Source organism: Pleurodeles waltl, chromosome 3_1 (assembly GCF_031143425.1).
Source record: "Pleurodeles waltl isolate 20211129_DDA chromosome 3_1, aPleWal1.hap1.20221129, whole genome shotgun sequence".
NCBI classification, from domain to species: Eukaryota; Metazoa; Chordata; class Amphibia; order Caudata; family Salamandridae; genus Pleurodeles; species Pleurodeles waltl.
The window spans coordinates 648,384,486-648,405,395 of record NC_090440.1 but is presented as its reverse complement, the minus strand read 5'-3'; the positions used below and the strand labels follow the sequence as shown (position 1 = coordinate 648,405,395).

At 43.9% G+C, this 20,910-nt stretch overlaps 1 protein-coding gene across 1 annotated transcript in view; it reads left to right on the top strand.

Moving 5' to 3' along the window:
• LOC138283527 (mucin-5B-like) overlaps positions 1 to 20,910 on the top strand; it is a 402,759-nt gene that overhangs the window by 369,032 nt on the left and 12,817 nt on the right. Inside the window, exon 27 of the mRNA XM_069221467.1 lies at positions 10,736 to 10,910. Coding sequence (XP_069077568.1) covers positions 10,736 to 10,910 — 175 coding nt within the window. The remainder of the gene's footprint in view (positions 1 to 10,735; positions 10,911 to 20,910) is intronic.

Sequence of the window (20,910 nt, the reverse complement as noted above, 5' to 3'; positions counted from 1 at the left end):
GAGAGTGGGTTCCCTTGGCCTGTCCGCCCCCTGTCGCACAGCAGCCCTCCCAGTCCCCCTGTGTTCCTGGGCCTCCGTCCCCTGTACCGTGTGCCCACTACCACTGCCCCCAGGTCCCTGTTGTTGTTGGGGTGGTGGGTTATCCTGGGTTCCCTGTAGTGGGGGACACACCGCTGATTGACCTGTCCTGGGTAGGGAGGTTTGGGCCCGCTGGGTGGGTGCTGTGCTGGTGTTACCAGAGGCTGGAAGGTTGGTGTTGGGCTGTGCCTGTGCAAGGGGAACCGACTGTCCCGAGGCCCACGATGGTCCGGGCTGGTCATCAGGATCCAGTAGGGCAGAACTGCTCTCGTCACTGTGGGCCTCTTCTGGGGGTGGAGTGGTGTTGTCTGGACCCTCTGGTGTGGTGACAGACCTTCGTGTTCCTGCAGGGGCATAAGAGCATGATTATTGCATGTGTGTGTGTAATGGTGTGCAATGGGTGGGTGTTTGTGTACCCCAGTGCAAGCATTCCTGTGTGTGGGTTTGTGTGATGATGGTTGGGGGGGTGTTCTGGCTATGTGCAGTGGGCATGCTTTAGTGAGGGGTGTCCATGCTTAGTTGTGTCATGCAGGGCTTGGTGTTGTGATGGGTGGTTTGTGTTATGGGTAGATTAGTGAGGATTTGGAGTGATAGGGGAGGGTGTAAGGGTGGGGGTGTGTGATAGCATGCAGGTAGGGTGGGGGATATGGTAGTTAAGATTTGACTTACCAGTGTCCCATCCTCCACCGACTCCTCCGAGGCCCTCTGGATGCAAGATGGTCAAGACTTGCTCCTCCCATGTTGTTAGTTGTGGGGGAGGAGGTGGGGGTCTGCCGCCAGTCTGCTGTACCGCGATGATGTGCCTGGAGACCGTTGAACGCACCTTCCCCCGTAGGTCGTTCCACCTCTTCCTGATGTCCTCCCAATTTCTTGGGTGCTGTCCCACGGCGTTCACCCTGTCCACTATTCTGCGCCATAACTCCATCTTCCTGGCTATTGATGTGTGCTGTACCTGTGAGCCAAATAGGTGTGGCTCTACCCGGACGATTTCCTCGACCATGACCCTGAGCTCCTCCTCTGAGAAGCGGGGGTGTCTTTGGCGTGACATGGGGTGGTGTGTGTGATGTGTGGGGTGGTGTATGTGGTGATGAGTGTGGTGAGTGTTGTGGTGTGTGGTGTTTTGTGCGTGGATGTTGTGTGGGTGATGGTGTTGTGTGCCTCTGTGTGATGGGGTTGTCTATTCTGTGCTCTCTCTCTGGCCTTCGTTCGAGATTTTTGGGTCGTAGGGGTTTGTGGGTGATGTGGATGTGTGTTTTATATTGTGTTGGGTGTGTGGGAGTGTTGTTTGTATGTGTATCAGGTGTGTGTATTTGTAATTGTCCAATGTGGCAGTGTTTTGGAGATGTGTGTGTATTTTGAGCGCGGCGGTGTGTACCGCCGATGGAATACCGTGGTTGAAAGACCGCCGCGTGGATTCGTGGGTCGTAATAGCATGGGCGTGTTTCTGTTGGCGTGGAGGTGGAGGATTTGTTTCTGCCAGTTTATGACTGACCTTTGGTGTGGCGGTGTTGTGTGGGTGTCTGAATTTCGGCGGATTCCAAGATGTGTGTCATAATAGCTGTGGCGGAATACCGCCGCCGCCGCGGTGTATTGGCAGTCTTCTGCACGGCGGTAAGCAACTTTTACCGCCAATGTTGTAATGACCCCCTCTGTGTCTCTGGCAAGATGAGTCTAACTAGTGCCTTATCTACAGCCTTAAAACACTAGGGCCCATATTTTTTATTTTTTTGCGCTGCATTTGAGTCACTTTTTGACGCAAAAGCATTGCAAACTTACAAAATACAATTGTATTTTATAAGTTAACACCGCTTTTGTGTCAAAAAATTACGCAAACGCAGTTCAAAAAAAGTATAAATATGGGCCTAAATCTAATGTAGCCTTGTGATCTTCCATAAACATGGATTTTAAAAGGGGAATCAGAGAGATCATGTGAATCCTCCCTCACAGCCATGCAAACATCATCTCCTGATTGTTTACAGACTATACATTTGGCAACCTTGGCACCAATGGTGTGCTGCGCAGAAAAGGGACCTTCGCCTTGTAATTCTTTTTCTAGGTGAAACTTCAGCATAGATCTCCCAGGCCCCAGAGCTGCTTGATGCTATTCAGGCCCCTTCAAGGGAAAAACCCTTTGTCAGCATTCCTCCAATAAGGCTAACCCAAGGAAGAGCTACAGTGTTACGGCTTGGGTTGAGAGGTGTGGACGTGTGGATTATATGGTGTGTCTGTGAGTGCAATTTGACATATGTATCTGTGGGTGTAGGGAGAGGTATGCTTCTCAGAACAGGGTGAGGCTGAGGGGTATCAGTATGAGTGCATGGTGAGAGGAGGTGTCTGTAAATGAATGGTGAGCTGTGAACAGCAAGTACAGGGTGAGCAAGGTGCCTGTGTGAGTCTAGGGTGGGTGGTGTGCCTGGGTGAGCGCAGGGTGCACAGTGTGTGAGTGTGTGTGTGTGAGAGAGAGAGAGACAGAGAGAGAGAGAGAGGGAGATTGCCTGGTGAGTTTTTTGCCTTCAAGAGTTCCTGGTGTGCCTGTGAGTAGTGTGTCTGTGTGCAGTGTGAGTGGTGTATCTGAATGTGCAGGTTAAGAGATGTGTAGGATGAGACGTGGGTGCAAGATCAGCAGTGGACTTGTATGCATACAGGGAAAGAGGTTTGCATGATGAGTGGCATTTCTGTGTAAGTGCAGGGTGAGTGGTGTGGCTGTGTGAGTACAGGGTTAGAGGTGTCTGTGTATGTGTAAAGGGTGATAACCGTGACTCAGTGAGTGCAGGGTGATTAGTAAGTGATTAGTGTGTCTATGAGTGCATGGTGGGCAGTATTGTAGCTGCATGAGAGCAGGTTGAGTATTTTTCCTGTTTAAGTTCAGGGTGGATCAGTGTGTGAGTGCAAGGGAGAGATGTCTCTATGAGTATAGAGTGAATATTTGAAAGAACTATTTTTTTTAATGTTCATAGTGGGATCGGCCTTGGCAGTTGTATGTTTGCTTGGCAAGAGCTTCCTGTACGATAATAAAGTGTAACTGCATTCGGTCTATCTACTACAGTCCTGGATATGTCACTCATCTGTTGTCTGCAGTGAAAACATGAATTTGCCATTACCAAAGATGTGGCTGCAGTCTTACCACTGAAGGTATCTCACTAATCTCAAGGACGTTCACGTGGGAGCAGTGTTACAAGAGATCGCGTGCATGAATCATCATGAGAGTTTGTGAAACAGCAGTGTCAAGATTCTTTGTGCGGCAGCAGTTTCACAATTGTTTCTATATCAGCAACGTCGGAAGAGCAGCATTCTCATGAAAGCTAGTGCATCAGCAGTCTTGCAATATCTCATTTTTCAGCAGTCTTACAAGAGCTCGTGTGCCATCATCGCCATGAGATCTGTCACAGTAGCGGCCTCAAGAGAGCTCTGCAGTGATTGTCTTTGTGCAGTCTCACCATAGATCCCGTCAAGGAGTTCTGGGTGGACAGAAAGTGCTTTTGCAGTCAGACTTTGGTGCCAGTTCTCCAAATATAATGTGGGTCAGTGTGAGCATTTGTATGTTTCTAAGTTTGCCTGTGTGTATGCTGGCTCAGTAAATGAAGCACTTATTCACATACAAGGCCAGACCTATTAGCTTTGAGAATGTTTATTTTTTAAAGTAGCTGCTGCCCAGGTAAAGCAGACCTCAAAACAGAGGATGTTTTAATTTTGAAATGGGTTATGTGATTAAAATGAGAAATTACATAAAGGGGCTTAGAGGCATGGTTATCACAGTTTCGTGTGTAGTTTCCCAGTCACAAGCCAGCTCTGCCCTTCTTCTCAAATAGTGTCTAAAACCCCTAGACCATAACCTTGCCTTTGAGCTGCATTGATGAATCTTCAGCCCAATCAGAGCCGGACAGGCCTTTAATTTTACCGGGCATTTCCACGCTGGGCCAAAGCCCCAGTAGGTCTGTTATAGGGCAGAGGGCCCCTACTGGTGCTTCTGTCACTTCCCCCAGCACCTTGAGGTCAGTGCTTAATTTCAGCCAGCAGCACTGATTTTGGCACTTACTTTTCCTCATCAGACATTTACTGAAGGCAAGAATGGTAAAAAACATAAACGGGAAAGAATGAGGAAGAGAAAGACGAAAAATCTGTCAGAAAGGGAGAAAGCAGGAACCTGCAGGAGGTATATACAGGGGAAAGGAGTGTCCGGTAACGGATTGAAGTGGCCTAAGGTGGATTCAGGTCGACCAGCCTTGGTATTCAGCATGCTGACGTTTTGTAGCGTTGCGCAGGCTTCTGAGCAGCGCTTTGAGCACCATCACTCATTACTTTACAAACCAAGCACTGCCAGAGTTTAATTGTAACAGACAAAGGAAGGAGTTGGAAGAAATAAAGAGAGGAAAAGAGTGGGAATGTAGTTATCAGAAAGGAAGAAGAGAGAGGATGAGAGCGGATGGATGGAAGGAGAGAGATTGCACGAGGAGACTGAGGGAGAGGGGCTAGTTTGAACATTTTTGTAAGGGCTCCTTTTGATTCCCCTGTCCAGCTGAGTCCCCCCCCCCCTTCTCAACAGCTGATTCTGTGTTTTTCACAGCCTGAGCTACAGCACCACTCCAATGTAAAATGCAAGTTGCATGAGCCCAAACAATCTTGCACCCTTTTTTTTACATTAGGAGAACCCAGTGGTGGTTTCTTCTCGAGGACAGTGGAGCATCACCCTCCTACCCACTATGAGCCATAAGTGAAACATAAAATGTAAATGAAATGATTTAATTGCCACTTTATTTTTTCCTGATATGAGTGCCGCAGTGCCCCCCAGGTAAAAGGCATGCAGGGCATGTCTTTTGCTGATGAATGGCAGCATATAGGAGAGGAGCACAGTGGCTGGCTGGGTGCTCCAAAGCGCACATGTCGGTTTGGCCGGCTGTCTTTCGATGGCCAACCTGACATGCACACTTTGAAGTTCTCTATCCCAAGCTGTCTTAGGCAGCTGGGTGGAGAGAGCGCACAGACCTCTAGAGCCTGAAGGAGTATCCAGCCAGCCCACTGTATCCAGTCCAGGAGCTTCTCTCCTGCTGCTTAATAGCATGAGAGCAGACTACATGTGAATGTGCCGTAGATGGTAAGTACTTTTTATTTTAATTTTATATAACACAGTTTTATTTTGCAGTTTTGGAGGGAGGGGTTGTTTTAGTATGGGCTTTTGGAGCAAAGGGGTATTATATTTTGAGCTTTTGAGGGAGGTGATGTTTATTTATGGGCTTTTGAGGGTGGGAGTGTTTTATTTTGTTTTTATGTAGTGGTGGGGCACTTCCAAGGTTACCAGCCGCCCCTGGGTACATCCATAAAACTTAGCAAGAGAATTAACAGCACGTGATCTAGAGTGTTACAGAAGCGAAGTAAAATATCTTAAAGTGTATTTCAGTCAGTCCCCATAATTGTCAATCCTTTAATCCTCAGACCTCTCTCACAGCATTGGAGAGAACTCAAAACTTGACCATTAGATTGGTATGTGGACAGAAGAAGAGAGATTATGAGGGTCATTCTGACCCTGGCGGCCGGTGGCCGCCAGGGCCACCGACCACGGGAGCACCGCCGACAGGCTGGCGGTGCTCCAATGAGCATTCTGACCGCGGCGGTTCAGCCGCGGTCAGAAGCGGAAAGTCAGCGGTCTCCCGCTGACTTTCCGCTGCTCATTGGAATCCTCCATGGCTGCGGAGCGCGCTCCGCAGCCATGAGGATTCTGACCCCCCCTACCGCCATCCAGTTCATGGCGGGAAAGCCGCCATGAACAGGATGGCGGTAGGGGGGGTCGCGGGGCCCCTGGGGGCCCCTGCCGTGCCCATGCCAATGGCATGGGCACGGCAGGGGCCCCCGTAAGAGGGCCCCAAAATGTATTTCACTGTCTGCCTTGCAGACAGTGAAATACGCGACGGGTGCAGTAGCACCCGTCGCACCTTCCCACTCCGCCGGCTCGATTACGAGCCGGCATCCTCGTGGGAAGGTCGTTTTCCCCTGGGCTGGCGGGCGGTTTAACTGGAACCGCCCGCCAGCCCAGGGGAAAACTCGTAATACCCGCCGCGGTCTTTTGACCGCGGCGCGGTAATTTGGAGGGCGCGATCCTGGCGGGCGGCCTCCGCCGCCCGCCAGGGTCATTATGAGGCCCTTAGTCACACCCTCCGTTATCAACGTCCTCGGGCTTCCAATCAAACAGAAAGTTTACTTTAAAACTCTGATATATGAGGGCATTGAGGGAACAGAAACATCCAATTTAACTGCTCAGTGCCTGCATCATCAATTATCCCGATGTCTTTATTCTAATTCTTAATTGCTTTTGGAAGTACTTTGTGTGAAGGACTGAGGCAGGCCTCTTTCATCTTTAGAACCTCCACTTTGAAACAGTCTTCCTTTGGGGAATACATTATTCAGCTCGCCTGTGTCTTTTCGAACATGTCCCTAAAACATATTTGTTATGTTAATGAGCTATTCTGCTTATCTTCTCTGTATCTCGTCAGTAGTTTATTTTTGTCATTGGTTCTAATATGCGATGTAGGGTGAATGCTCATTCTCTATATATATTTACTCCATTGTATTCCAGAAAATGACTAGACAAACCAAGAACTGTACAGACCATTCACATGTTTCCGCCTATTTGAGAACAGTCAGTGAAAAAAACTTTACCAGAACAAAATACAAAAAAACACATCATACGTATCATACAAATGCTACAGTTCATGCTAGAATATAGCATTCATTTTCATCTTGAAGAAACTGTGACACCTGCAGCCTATTTGTAGAGAAAAGGTTTCTTAAGCTATGGGAGAGACTCAGTTCTGACATTAGCTGTAACTGAACTTCCACAAATCCTAAACTATATGATTCCTGTTAGGCAAATGCGTTGTGCGAGGATTATGTGGCAAACCCTGATAGCTTGACTCAAGCAGCAAGGTCTTCCTCTGAGCACATTTTATGGTGTACTTGAGCAACAACATCAAAATCAACATTGCATTTAAACATCTCCAAACCAATATCATTACAAAGATAAAAAGTCATAAATAAAATGACACCACAACTAAGGCAATTAGATGTACTGATCAATAGTTGTTAAATCAACAAAAGCTTTCGATAAGAAACAATCGTAGGTCAATAGTTAATTGTGTGCAGTACAGTGGGATTTAGCACGCTTAATTGCTGACATTTTAGTAAGGATGGAAAGTTTTAAATTGTTGGTTCATTCTTATTCTTATCAGCAGACCAGTGATGGCGATAGGTCGGGGAGAAGTTACGTTTTTTCTGGAGATTAATAATCTTCAGGAGGAAGGCTGGAAGTTGTAGCTAAAGAGAGATTCACGGTGTCCCATCTTTATTTTCATGTGTCCGAAGCTGTCTTGAACCTTGGGTTTGAAAGTTGAGAGTGGTACAAATCAATAAAACCACCAGCAAGTTTTTATCTTTTTTGGGCTGCAATGGCACCTGGTCTCGGTGCCCCACAGGAGAAAAATTATAACTTCCAACAATAGATAAGGTTCAATAACTTCTTCCATGTACTTCAAAAGACTCTAAATTTATGAGACAGTCTTCTTAGGACACATACAAGGGGTTAAGCTGCAAAAAGGCTCCCCAACCCTGATTCATGTCCACAGCAAAGTGCCCATATGGAACTGGTTCCCGAGTTTCTTCTTCAACATCTGTAACATCCTCACTCTGGAAGGATGTGTTCACTTCCCAGACAGAAGGGAGAAACGATACATGGCCTGGATAAAGAAATGTCCAACTGTCACTCATTTGTCGGGCTCCTTCTAGGCAGACACAGCCTAGGACCTTTTATATTCTTAGAAAAGTAAGCTCCTCTGTGCAGGACACAGACGACTTTCCCTCTGTGGGTGAATAGTATACTATCTTTCTGAGCCCTTGGAGAACATTTCTAGTCCCAAGGTAGACCTGGAAACAACCTTCTTGCCATAGCCCTATCTTAGGTTGATGGGGATTCTAACAGAAAGTCTTCTTCATTAGTCCCATGTACTTTTCAGAGAGTTTCCATGCAGGTGTTTTTGAAAGACCAACTCAATCTGTGAGGCTCACCCTCAATTAATATTTACAACAGTGTGTCTCAGTTCGTCTGTTTTCAGAATGGTGTGTCTGCAACAGAAATGCTAAAGTCCTTTGTTTAATTGGCAACAAAGATAGAAGTATCTTGACTCCATTCCCCTCTCTTTCTGTATTGAATTGTCTTCAAACTCCCCCTAAGAGATCAGCTCACTAGAGCCTCTCGGGGCTCAAAAACAGCCACACCCCTCCAAGTCCCAGCTGAGACCCACCCAATGCTTCAAAGAGTTCCACTGGGGTGCCAAGGTCACTTCTTCACAAAGAGAGCAAACTTTATGACCTCTTTTGACAGAGAAAGTCTAACCTGCGTTTGGGAATGTTTTTGTTTTTGCAGTCCATTTTGTTGAAGGCTTTTGAAATCAAACATTTGGCAAATGCAACTCTATGGAAGATTTGGTGTAAAGAGGGGCAATTGTGTTCAAGCTATAAGAGTTTGTGCCATGCAAAGGGGTTTAGCCGTTTGATAACACTATATCTAAATTTCAGTCATGCAGTATGCATTCTTACAGTGTAGTTAATCAAAATCCAATACATCAATTGACTTGATCATATTATTTCTTCTATATATATCAAATTTGAGGTTTGTCCCATTTTCTTCACAATCATTTTTTTTGTACGAGGGGAAGCATCTCCTTTAACTTTACATTCCAAATTTGAACATTGCTCATCTATACAAAACGTTTACATTCATTACCGATTGGCGAAAATGTCAAATGTGCTAATTCAGAGATTAAATCAGATTTAATTTCTATTAAAGAAAGGTTCGAAACCTCTGATCTTTTAAATAAGAACAGGTCAAAATTTTAAGTTGACCAGTATAATCTGTGATTTACTTCATTTTTCATAAGACGTTTTATGTAAACAGGCTAAAATTATGCCATTAGACTGCGTAATGTAATTTTCCATCCCTTTGGGGAACAACACAAGCAACACAACAATTTGTAGCCTAGCGCCCTGATAACCCCTGGGATAATAAGTTGTGCTCTATATATCAATTTGAATTTGGATTTGGAAGCAGCCACTCTTCATGTTGTCCAATTTAGTTCTCCTGCCTCTAATGCAAAATGTATGCAATAATGCATTTCGCACTAAAAAAAAAATAACAACGAATACTGAGTTTGCGTTTTGTGTAATTTGCATGAAACCCTGAATAAAATATGCACATTTTGTACAAGCCTATTTTAAGTTTAATAAGGAAGACAGTCCAGATTTGACCGTTACACAGCTGTTCAACACATTTATACACATTTACAGCTGGGATTTCATAGTGTAAAAGTTATCAATGTGAGCACACAACAACTTTATGTTTCAGACAGAATAAATATAAGAGCTGATTAGCAGGCCCCAGCTCAGTAGCATAAAGAAACTTGAGGGCCCCCCTTGCAAAGTATATGTAGGGCCCTCCTCCCCTGGACCCAGTCAGGAGCCCTCTGGCCAGGGGCCTGCCTCCCATGCACAGAGCTGACTGTGCTGAGGTGAATGTCTGGACCTTGTCACCCCCCTCCCCCGCACCGCGGGGCTGAGTGGTTAATATTACGCCACTGACCCAGCTGCTTCAGAGGATAAACAACTGATGTCCAAAACCAACATTTTAAAAAAAGGTGTAGAATATAGTAAAATGCTGGATTTCCTTCCCTCTTATTATGATGTTATACATTCTCTACGCACATTTCGAAGAAAGTAACTTGATCCCTGCAGCATCATATGACCCAAATTAAGTGTTAAACCTATTACTGCTGATAGTGAAATATTGCATGCCAACACCCCCTTAAACACAGATGTTATAGGTTTCTCAGCTTATAGATCTTTCAAAGGCAATTTCTGTAGCTCTTACAAGTCCAGTACCTGCTTCAACTTTCTATATTCTCTAACCCTTATCCTCTTTTGTTTGTTCTTTCTTCCTCATACCCCGGCCCTCAGTACTTTTTCCACCACCCATTTTTTCGAAGTAGCCTCCAGCACCATACATCTCTGCAAATGCATTCGTTAACATCAAATAAAACATTTTGTGTGAGTTTCTACAATCCTACCCGAGAGATGGAGCTGAAGGCCATTAGAAAATATAGCTATTTGTCAACGTAATAGTTATCATATTAAAGGCATGGATGATGAGAAAAAACAATCATACTTGAATCATTGTCAATGGGAAATAATATGTCTGCCTCCAATTAAAAGGGGGAAAGGGAGGTGACATGCACTGTTTGTAATTTTGTGTGAAAAAATAAAACATACTTTAAACCTTTAATAAGACTTTTAATGTATGCTAATGTAAGAATACATTGGCCTGTAAATGATCTTTAAAATAAAGGGTGGAAGACTCTTCATTGTGTGTTTGACCAGAGATTTTCAGCTTCTTCTAAAAACTGGAGGAACTATAACAATGCCTTCTTCCATGAGTGTTCCATTTCTGACCTCTGTGCAGTGGTGAAGTCGCTCAGATGCACAGTTTCATTGTTATCTACAATGTCAATTTATGATCTACTTAACATGGACGATACTTTTGACCACATAATCGGGCCAATATCACACAAGATGCCTCTGTGTGTGGTGTGTAAATGAAACATAAGCTTTCTCTTTGCAGAATCCCCCCGTCATAAATGTCATCAATTGTTCTAACTCAGTCTGCGAGATGACTGGTAACAGAAGCATTATGAGCATCCGCTGCCCTCCCGTGATCGTTCCAGTCTGCATAGATGAAAGCAAACCAGCAAAAGTCTATAACGAAGATGCCTGCTGCTTCCATTATGTGTGCAAATGTAAGTGTCAGAAAATGCATTGGTGCGTTAAGTTTGATAGTTTCTCTGACAAGAGGACAGGACTGTTAATGCTCACTGAAACCTGGGTAGCATACAAAAAGCTATGAGATCCAGCTGAGTAATATCTTGGTCTGCGACTGTGCAATGCCTTATGGAACAGGTGCAGTGAGCTGGACTATAATCTTTCTTTGAAGTTGTTTTAAGAATCAGTGTTCACACATATTTGGTAAAGTATTGGTTTTGGGTGCTTTGGTTTTTCAAGATGTTTTAAAGGATCTGTATTTGGATAGCGCTGAAATAAATATGCAGTGATCACTAGGAGAAATATTATTTTTTGTAAGAAAAGATTGGAAGAGGGAGAATTCCATAATGTTGTCAGAGAGGTCACGATCAAAGAAAGCTCCAAGCTTGTTTCTTTCTCACCTTTTTAAAAACTGTCTTTATTGAATTTTTGCAATACAATAACAGTAAAACACAGCCGTTGCTACAGATCCAGTAAAACATCATAGCAGGTCGACTTCACACACAAAATGGGAGCATTGGAAAAATAATTACGGAATGGGGATATATATTACAAACAGCAGCACAAAAATTTAATTGAATGTAGCAGAAGATTTCGGGGTCCGAGAGGAGTAGGGCAAAGACCCCACTGTACGGCAGTGATAGGAGTGGAATAGATTCCAGTTGTCTCAGGGATGGTAAACTATGTGTAAAGTTTTTGCGTATTGTTCGAAAATGCCCTGGCAAAAGACAGTGTCTTCTAGCGATAGCTTTAATTGCCGGTTCTCTTTTGCATTTAAACCACTGTGGTGGCTGGTGGTAGGCCTAACAAACCATTTGTTTTCACGAACAGACGATAGGACATTGTGAACGCCTTTAGGGTCAACTCCAAAGCAATCAATCATGACTTGTTATAAAGAGTGTTTATAACGGACTATGACTGAGAGCTCTGGAGTTGCGGCTGAGGGCAGTGCAAGTGTCTCACCTCTTCCTGTCCTCTTCTCCTCGTTATTCCTCATTCCAGTGGGGATCACGTGGTTTGAGAGCCTACACCCTTAACTACTCTGGAAGGTGCTCTCATGCTGCTTATATGAAGCAGTATGAGAGAAGTGCCAGGATTGGTTTGAGCGTGCTGGCTCGACGCTCTCTCAGGCACTGGGAGCCTGTACCTGCTCCACCCAGCTGTCTAAGACTGCTAAGGGTGCCCATTAAACTCAAATTTAAAGTGTGTATGACACTTTTGATGACTTTCTTGATGGCCAGCAAGACATGTGCACTATAAAGTTAACTGCCCACAACTCCTCCCTGGTGCTGCAGCTCTGCAGCAGAGGCCCCACCTTGATGCTTGGCTGTAGTATCAAAAAGAGAACTACAATAAATTAAATTTATTACAGCTTTATTTTTTGACTCTGCATTTAGTAGAGAGCTGCTCCTCTGCCCTAATAGAGGAGCTGCGGCTGCCAAACCATTGCTACACACCTATTTGTCAATTATGGAAGAATAGAGGTGAGCCATCTGCTCTCAATAGGAATTTTCTAGGTGTCCCCAGCAAGGCAACCTGCAGTGAAGGGGCGATGGAAGTTCCCAGAATCTCAGAGATGGTAAGGAATACCTCCTGTCAATAAAGTGAGAGAGCAGGAAAATCCCAAGACATATGTTGAAAATCTGCATTAAGTAGGCTGCACCTCGCACACCTGCTTTAATCTGTACCACCAAATTTCAGGATACATTCAGAAGTAATGATGTCAAAACTTAAATTGTATCAGCTTAAACTTGTGAGCACAACAATTGCCCCATGTCTTTTAGGAAGCTGGTAACTCAGGGACTTCTCTCACCTTGGTCTGGATTTCAGGAGTGTACCTGCTGTGTTGGACATAAGGCTAGAGTACAGGTATGAGATGGAGTGACCCAGTCGGCACGCTCTGTGTTGGATGTGAGGAGAGGCATATCTGTTAGCGCCACAGGGAAAGTTGAAATTCCCACTTTGGTTGCTGATCACAGCCTTAGATAGCAAAACAGTGCCAGTGGTGTTACACCCTGTCAACTGCTGAAACTCTGCTGAGAAATGAACGTTTTATTCTGCAATAGATCACCCATTGTCATCAGGTCCATCTGTCGCAAAAAGCCCTTTATGGCCTTTTCTCTGGTTGGTTGGAGCAATGGGTTATCTGCAAGCAGTAGTAGTGGACAATATGAACGTTCCTGTTGAAGGCCACATGCTTGACCCCGCTGTGCTCAGCTTGTTAAGGCAATAACATCAACTTCCAGACAAGCCACGTGCGGGGCCACAAAAACTTGGCCCAATAAAGAGTGAGTGCGAGCAATGGCACGCTCAACAGGGCCATGCATTGGTGTGTATTGGGTCGTAATACAGTATTTCCAGGGGCGTAGCTTCAGGGGGTTGTTGGGGTGTTACACCCTCCTAATAAATGTATTTTTTGATAAATAGCTGAGTACAGGTGCTTTCAGCCATGTATGGTGAGTTGGTAGTCGGATTTCACTAGGAATATTACATATACACACAGAGAAAAACACACACACACACTCCTTCTCTGTTTTGAAAGTCCCCAAAATGTAGTTATTTAACAAAATACTGTGTTTTCTCTCCTAGTACTCCTCGTAGCACTGCAACCAATCCGCATTCCTCTCGCTTCCCATTGCCCCTTAGGCCCCTTTCATGCACCCTGCTTGTCATGTAATGGATTTAAACATTATGTGCCAGCCTCATTGTTGGAAAATCTGAAGCTCACACCTTTCCAATCTTAGTGACCGAGTTACAACCCTGAGTACCTCAGTAATAGGTTTGGGCACCTATATAGTATATATAGATGTCAGGAAGTCCCAGGCCATCAGCCTCTAGTGGCTTTGTTTCTTTTTTCTCTTTTTGTGGTAGGCCAATGATGTCTGTGTGAATTAAAGTTAGAGGTGAAGAAATTCACTGGGACATGGAGTAGGATTTCATAGTTCAGACCCTTGAGCCAACATCCCTTGAGCTTTGTCCAGTAGTCTTTCAGTTAGTATGTCATGCTGTACCTCTAACGTGAAATATATATGTCAGTCACCTGCATGCGTGTGGTAGCCAATGTGCCAGGCATAAAAAATGCAGGGTAACAGGGACAAGTTGATTTTTTAAAAGATCCATATTGTACATCATATCCGACGGCAGTGGTTTCAGAAAAGCAGGCAACCAGCTTGACTGGCTTGGGTTCATTGCTCAAAAAGATAACCCAAGGATAGGTTAGCTGTGCTGACTCTACGTGAATGATTAAACACATCTTGGACAATGGTGTCATAGGCCTTTGAAAGTCGAAGAGTATGAGAACAAATGCCAGACTGTGGTTGAAGATGACTAGAGGTTCCACCCCTACCAATCCAGGTGACACATCTAGCTACATGCAACAGTGTGTGCACAGGATCAGCTTACAAACTAGCGAAAGGTACTTGTTGGCAATCCTTACATTTCAGTGTGTTACATCGGAGGGTAACACATACATGTACATTCATAGATGAGAATTTCAGAGGTAGGAAAAAAAGCAATGGTTTGTCCCACTGCTTCCCCTCCAAATGTTTGTAACTTTGTAGAACCACACTTTTAACAACAAATATTCAACAGTGCATTACGGATACAGGTATCGGGGTGAACTGCAAAGGCAATATGCAAACTGTGAAGAATCATGCCCTCACTGAGGACAATGGTTAGCAGTAATTACACATATGTGTAGTAATGAATGAATAAACTACCTAATGGCATGTTGAGTCCATAGAGACTGCTGATCTTTCAAAAAAATATTATCCAATTTAATTTTTATCCGTAGGTTAAAAGGCTTCTTAGCAGACGGTGAGAAGTGCTCGGAATAACGATTATCGAAGCAATTTTTGTTGAACCCGAACACTGATCTCTATAGTTATTGTAACGAATACACAAAATGGTAAAACAATAGTCTCTTTAATCTCCACATACATCACAAGACTGCACTTTTTTGACAGTTTGTGAGCTTGAGCGTTCAAAAAATTGTCCGTATGAATTTCAAAGTTTCTAAAAAATGTCGCCCTTTATTTGAGCTGGGCGTTAGTGAACATTCCAAGCTTTAATATAGTGGTGGGAAAAGTGTTTTTTTATATGTAATATTTTTTTGTATCCTCTGTTACAAAAATCGTAGAAGCTCACTGCTCAATGTATTTTCCCTGCAGTTTCTAAACTTAAGTGATGAATGTTGCTAAAGCTGAGCGTTGGGGTGAAGTACAATCCAGTTACTCATTTCCCACAAGACATTTTCTGCTTGAACCAGTCTCCCACAAGGCAAAATTATGTGACAAGCTTAATTTTTAAGAAAATAAATCACCTGGGCCTAATATTTAGTCACTTCATTAACAAGCAGGAAACTGTATCGGTCCGATAGCAGAGCAATTGCTAAATCTGTTGACCATACCAGTGTAAGTAAATCTATTTCCACAAAAAATGTTTCATATAAACGCTAAGTGGCCCATTCATCAAGGTTTTTTTTGTGTGTGAGCTAGTACTCCTGCAGTACTCGTTTATGTACTCTTAAATGAATTTGTCACGAAGCATCTACAATCAGAAAAATTTGAATATTTGGTGAATATTCAAATACAGTTACTATTCAACGAAATAATTGTGCCTGCTTTTACTAATAGTGAATTGGACTTTTTGGGGGGGATTCACAAAGGAATGCATGAGTACATAAAAGAGTACAACTGTAATATTAATTACCATATTCCTAAATGCCTTTCTGAATCGACCTCTAAACTAATGATGTCCTTGTGCTACAGGTCAGCTATATATAAGAATATTCAGGAGACCTAAAAAAGGCAAAACACAATATTCTGAAATAAGCTATATATGGAGGAGATAATCACAAATCCTACGCACAATTAGTATTAAATTGTTATGAAGCCCTTTATCATGAGGCTTATGCTGAAGGCATGAGCAAAGGGACGAGCATCATTTAGCGTCCACGATCAAAATAGATTAAATAATTGCCCACAGGAGGGCAGCGGAGCTCTAGAAAGTCCAATTACACAACGAGGCATTATTTACACTATTGATAGAAGAATGGGCCGAATGTATGAAGGCATTTTGGGTTTGCAAAAGGTCTCATTCACAAAACTAAACCGCTTATGACCGCATAAAGGCCTTTTGGTATGAAACAGACTCAAATTGCAATTTGGTAACAGTTTACCAAATCACAGTTTGGTTTGCAGTTAAATACTCAATCCGTATTTGGAAGGGGCTGGTTTAGGGGTCCCTTCCAAATACCTATTCGGAGTGGGATGTATTCATGTCTTTCAACTGAAATACAGTCTTGAAACATTAACGTTTTACTGAAAACAGAAAAATAGTGGTAAGGAGCCCCTTCCCCTTTGTAAATGTTGAAAAAAACATTTTTAGGAGTAGGCAGTTGTCCCATGAGCCACGGACTCATGTTAAAAATTGATCCCAACTGGCCACCAACCCTCTGATGGCTGCAAATCATAATGGATCACAATTTGCGACCTATCTCAATAGTCTGGAGGTAGGTCGAATTACGACCCACAACGGTTCAGTATTTTGCAGACTGACATATTACTATATAGGTCGGTTTGTAAAATACCTCACCGTTCACAAAAATACTAGTCCAAAAGTGTGACCAGTGTTTGGTATAGTTCTGATCTAATATCAACAGAATCAGAATCGGGCCGAAGTGATTCTTAAACATGGGATTTCTATTAAAGCATGCGTCAGATGTTAGAAACTATGGGGCATATTTATAAGCCCGTAAAGCCACCTTACGCACGTTAGCATAATTTTTTTTATACTAATGTGGCACAACGAGGCCAAAATCCTCACACCACATTTACAAAGTGTCACAATGCAAGCATTGCGCCACTTGGTAACCCTTTGCTCTACATTATGCCTGCTCCAGGCATATTGTATGCAAAGGGGGCGTTCCCCCGTTAGGGGGGCTAAAAAATGGCACAAGGAATCTAAAAGATTTCCTTGCATCATTTTTTATGGCACTTTTAATGTCTGTTCAGAGCAAGCATTAAAAGGTGGCTTCCATTATTTATATTGGGCCACTATGTACTCTGCAGGAGTAGCTCCAATATTTTGTCGCTACTCCTGCAGAGAACGTCAATAGTGTTGAAAATGGCCTTTCTGCAGGGTCACCCCTAAACTTTTCGCCTTCCTTCTTCTCTTTTTCTGACCTAATTTTTGCTGGCTTTAGCACTCTGCACACTTTACTACAGCTAATCAGTGCTAAAGTGCATATGCTCTCTCCTTAAAACATGGTGACATTGGATCATACCCAATTGGCTTATTTAATTTACTTGTAAGTCCCTAGTCAAGTGCACTATATGTGCCCAGGGCCTGTAGATTAAATGCTACTAGTGGGCCTGCAGCACTGATTGTACCACCAACTTAAGTAGCCCCTTAACCATGTCTCAGGCCTGCCATTGCATGTCCTGTGTGTGAAGTTTCACTGCCAATTCGACTTGCCATTTAAAAGTACTTGCTAAGCCTAAAACTCCCCTTTTTCTACATATTAGTCACCCCTAAGGAAGGCCCTAAGTAACCCAAAGGGCAGGGTGTTGTGTAGACAAAAGGCAGGACATGTACCTGTGTGGTTTACATGTCCTGGTAGTGTAAAACTCCTAAATTAATTTTGCACTGCTGTGAGGCCTGCTCCTTTCATAGGCTAACATTAGGACTACCCTCATTAACTGTTTGAGTGGTAGCTTCTGATCTGAAAGGAGTAACAAGGTCATATTTAGTATGGCCAGAATGGTAATACACAATCCTGCTGACTGGTGAAGTTAGATTTAATATTACTATTTTAGAAATGCCACTTTTAGAAAGTGAACATTTCTCTACACTTAAATCCTTCTGTGCCTTCCAAGCCACGTCTGGCTGGGTTTAGTTGACAGCTTCCTTGTGCATTCACTCAGACAACCCCAAACACAGGATGCTCAGTCACACTTGCATACATCTGCATATTGAATGGGTCTTCCTGGGCTGGGAAGGTGGAGGGCCTCACACTTACATGTCAAAGGATAGTAGCCTGCCCTCACTTAAAGGACTGCCACACCCCCTACTGTGACCCTGGCAGACAGGATGGAACTGAAAGGGGAACTTGTACACTTCTAAGCCACTCTTTGAAGTCTCCCCCATTTTAAAGACGCATTTGCGTATTTAAGCAGGGTCTATAACCCTACCAACTTAGACACTTCTTGACAAGACGCTGTTGTCACAGACACTTTCTGGAGAAGAACCTGAACCAGAGCCTGCCAAGAAGAACTGCCTAGCTGCCCAAAGGACTCACCTAACTGCTTTCTGAGAAGGACTTCAGCCTTGCTGTTGCCCTGCTGCCTTGCTACTCTCTGGCTGTGCTGAGAAGTGCTCTCCAAGGGCTTGGATAGAGCTTGCCTCCTGTTCCCCGAAGTCTCAGAACCAAAAAGACTTTATTCCTGCAAGAAGAACACTCAGTGCGGCAAAAGTCAACCCACCGCCTGCCAGAAACGACACACAGCCTGCATAGGGGTGCAAAATTCATTGCACGCCGAACTGGAATGACGGAGCCCGACTTCGCAAGGGGAAGAGAGACACAGCGCCAGTGTAGCAACCTGAAATTCAATGCATGGCCCACTGGATCGACGCACAGCTGAGCCGGAAAGACGCAGCCTAACTTCCTGAGAGGAATCGACGCAGCGCCTGCCGTCCGGTAGAAATTTCCACGCAACACCCACCGGATCGATGCAGCCCCTGTGACTTTGTCCTGTCAACACCGGATTTCAACGCATCGTCCCTGGGGTGTCCGAAAACCCCGCAACCCCAAGAGGATCCAAGACCAAGTGCCAGAAATCAACGCAAAGCCTTTCCTGCTTGAAAAATAAACTACACATCGCTGTGTGCGGCCAGAGAAATCGACACACACCTCCCTGTTTGTTCTGCTTTCCTTCTTATCTCATATCAGAGCTTACAGAACATATCAAGAATGCACTTCTGAGTTCAAAGAAGACCTTTATTGTTGTTAATTCTTCCCCACCCACAAGTTCGTGAGAGACAAATTAATAGATTTCAAGCACACGTCGCAGCAATGAAAACAAAATATATCACAGTACTTCTCAGTTGCAATGTACACAGCAGGTTATATATATAATGCAAAGCAAAACAAATACTTCACCGTGTGAGAAACTATTTACAGCTTCATCTTTCTGGGGTCTGCAAGTTGATGACTCCAGTCAACTGCGAGAAAGAGATTATCTACCCACACGGGAGACTGGCAACTGGCACCAAGTTCCTGCCCGAAGTCAGGCAGATTCGAATCTAAATCTCTGTAGCCCGAGTCATCCGTTACAAAAGCGTTGCCCCCTCCTCTCAGACTCAGGAAAACTACGCAAGCCTTTGGAGACTGGCCAGATCTCCTAGACTTCCCCTCTTCCCAAGCCTGAGCAGAAAGGAAAACACCAAATGTACTCTCTCTTATCAGGTCTAGGCTGGTGTGAAGAAAACATCTTGGTTCATCTTGTGCAAAAACATAGCTTGGAAAAATACAGCTTGGATTCTCAACTGCAATGTCTAACTCCACGTTAAAGGCAATAGGCAGCTAACCTAAATATCAAATGTAATGTCTAATGTCATGTCAAAGCCAATAGGCAGCTGAGCTGAATACAAAATGTAATGTCTAATATCATGCCAAAGCCAATAGGCAGCTAAACCGATGCAATGTCAAAGCCAATAGGTGGCTAAACTGAATACAGCATGTCAAAGCCAATAGGCGGCTAAACTAAACAAAACATACAATGTGCTACTGGTGAACATTGAGCAACTAATATGCGCAGTGGTGAAACACAAAGTCATTGGTCAAACATCACTAATAGCATCACATTCCACCCTATGACCAATGAATTTTTGTTTCACATATCTCTGGTTTCAAACAAAAAAAAAACATCAGCACAAAAAACATTATCAGCAAATCAGATTTGAATGATCAAAGCAATCACTGTAAAGCAATGGAAGTGGATTAATACATTGATCTCATAACCTTTCACATCAGATACATCTACACAGAAAAGACTGAAACTTTTATACTCTGAATGAGATGATAGTATCTCTAAAATAGCAATTTGATGTAGCATGATTTCTACTCATGTAAAGGTGCACTGTCCACCTGAAAGGTATGCTGGAAGATAAGCGAAAGTCAGAGTTCCATACGAAAAAACACAGACAGTTAACTGTTAAGGTTGCTTAGTTCCAGTGGAAGAATGCAATCAAACAAGTTGAACTTGAACTGAAGGTGCCATTTGCGCAAAATGGATCCATGGTGCCTGTACTTTACTCAGTCAGGTTCAGGTTGGGGGTTCGGTCCCTTCCCCGACCCCACACGCACACACCTGAAGGGGGACCACACAGCACACTCAGGTACAGTGGCGAAACGTGGTAGGATCTGCAAAAGAAAAAAGTATGACTTTTCTTGCAAATAACATTTGTCATTTGAAACGTACCCTTCCTCTTTTCCCTGTTTTATAATCAGCAGGACGTTTTTGGGGCCCTTTATTATGATTTCTGCAGGTTCTGGAGGGTCATCTGGGGCTTCAACCCACACCTCAGCACTGAGGTTTTTATCTGCTGCAACACAGCTTCCCTTTTCTTGCACTGTCAGAAGGGCTGGGGCAGGCGCATTCTTTACCAAACCTCCATTCACTGCACTTTTGACAATTTGGGACATTCTGTCTCCAATTTGTATGAATAAATCAGATTATTTTCTAGTTATCAGCATAATTTCGATTTCTCCTTGGTAATTTGCAGCAATCACTCCCCCTAAAACTTGATCAATTTGCCATTTCTGTTCTGGTAACTTTCCTCTCCCCAACTGCTCTTTGACTGCTTCTGGGACAGATTGCTCTTGTGCGTGCTGCACAGTTTTTATCAAATCTAGGGGAATGTGCATCTCACTCCTCTCTACCCACCTGTAAGTGGCTTTTGCTCCCAGCTGTTCAC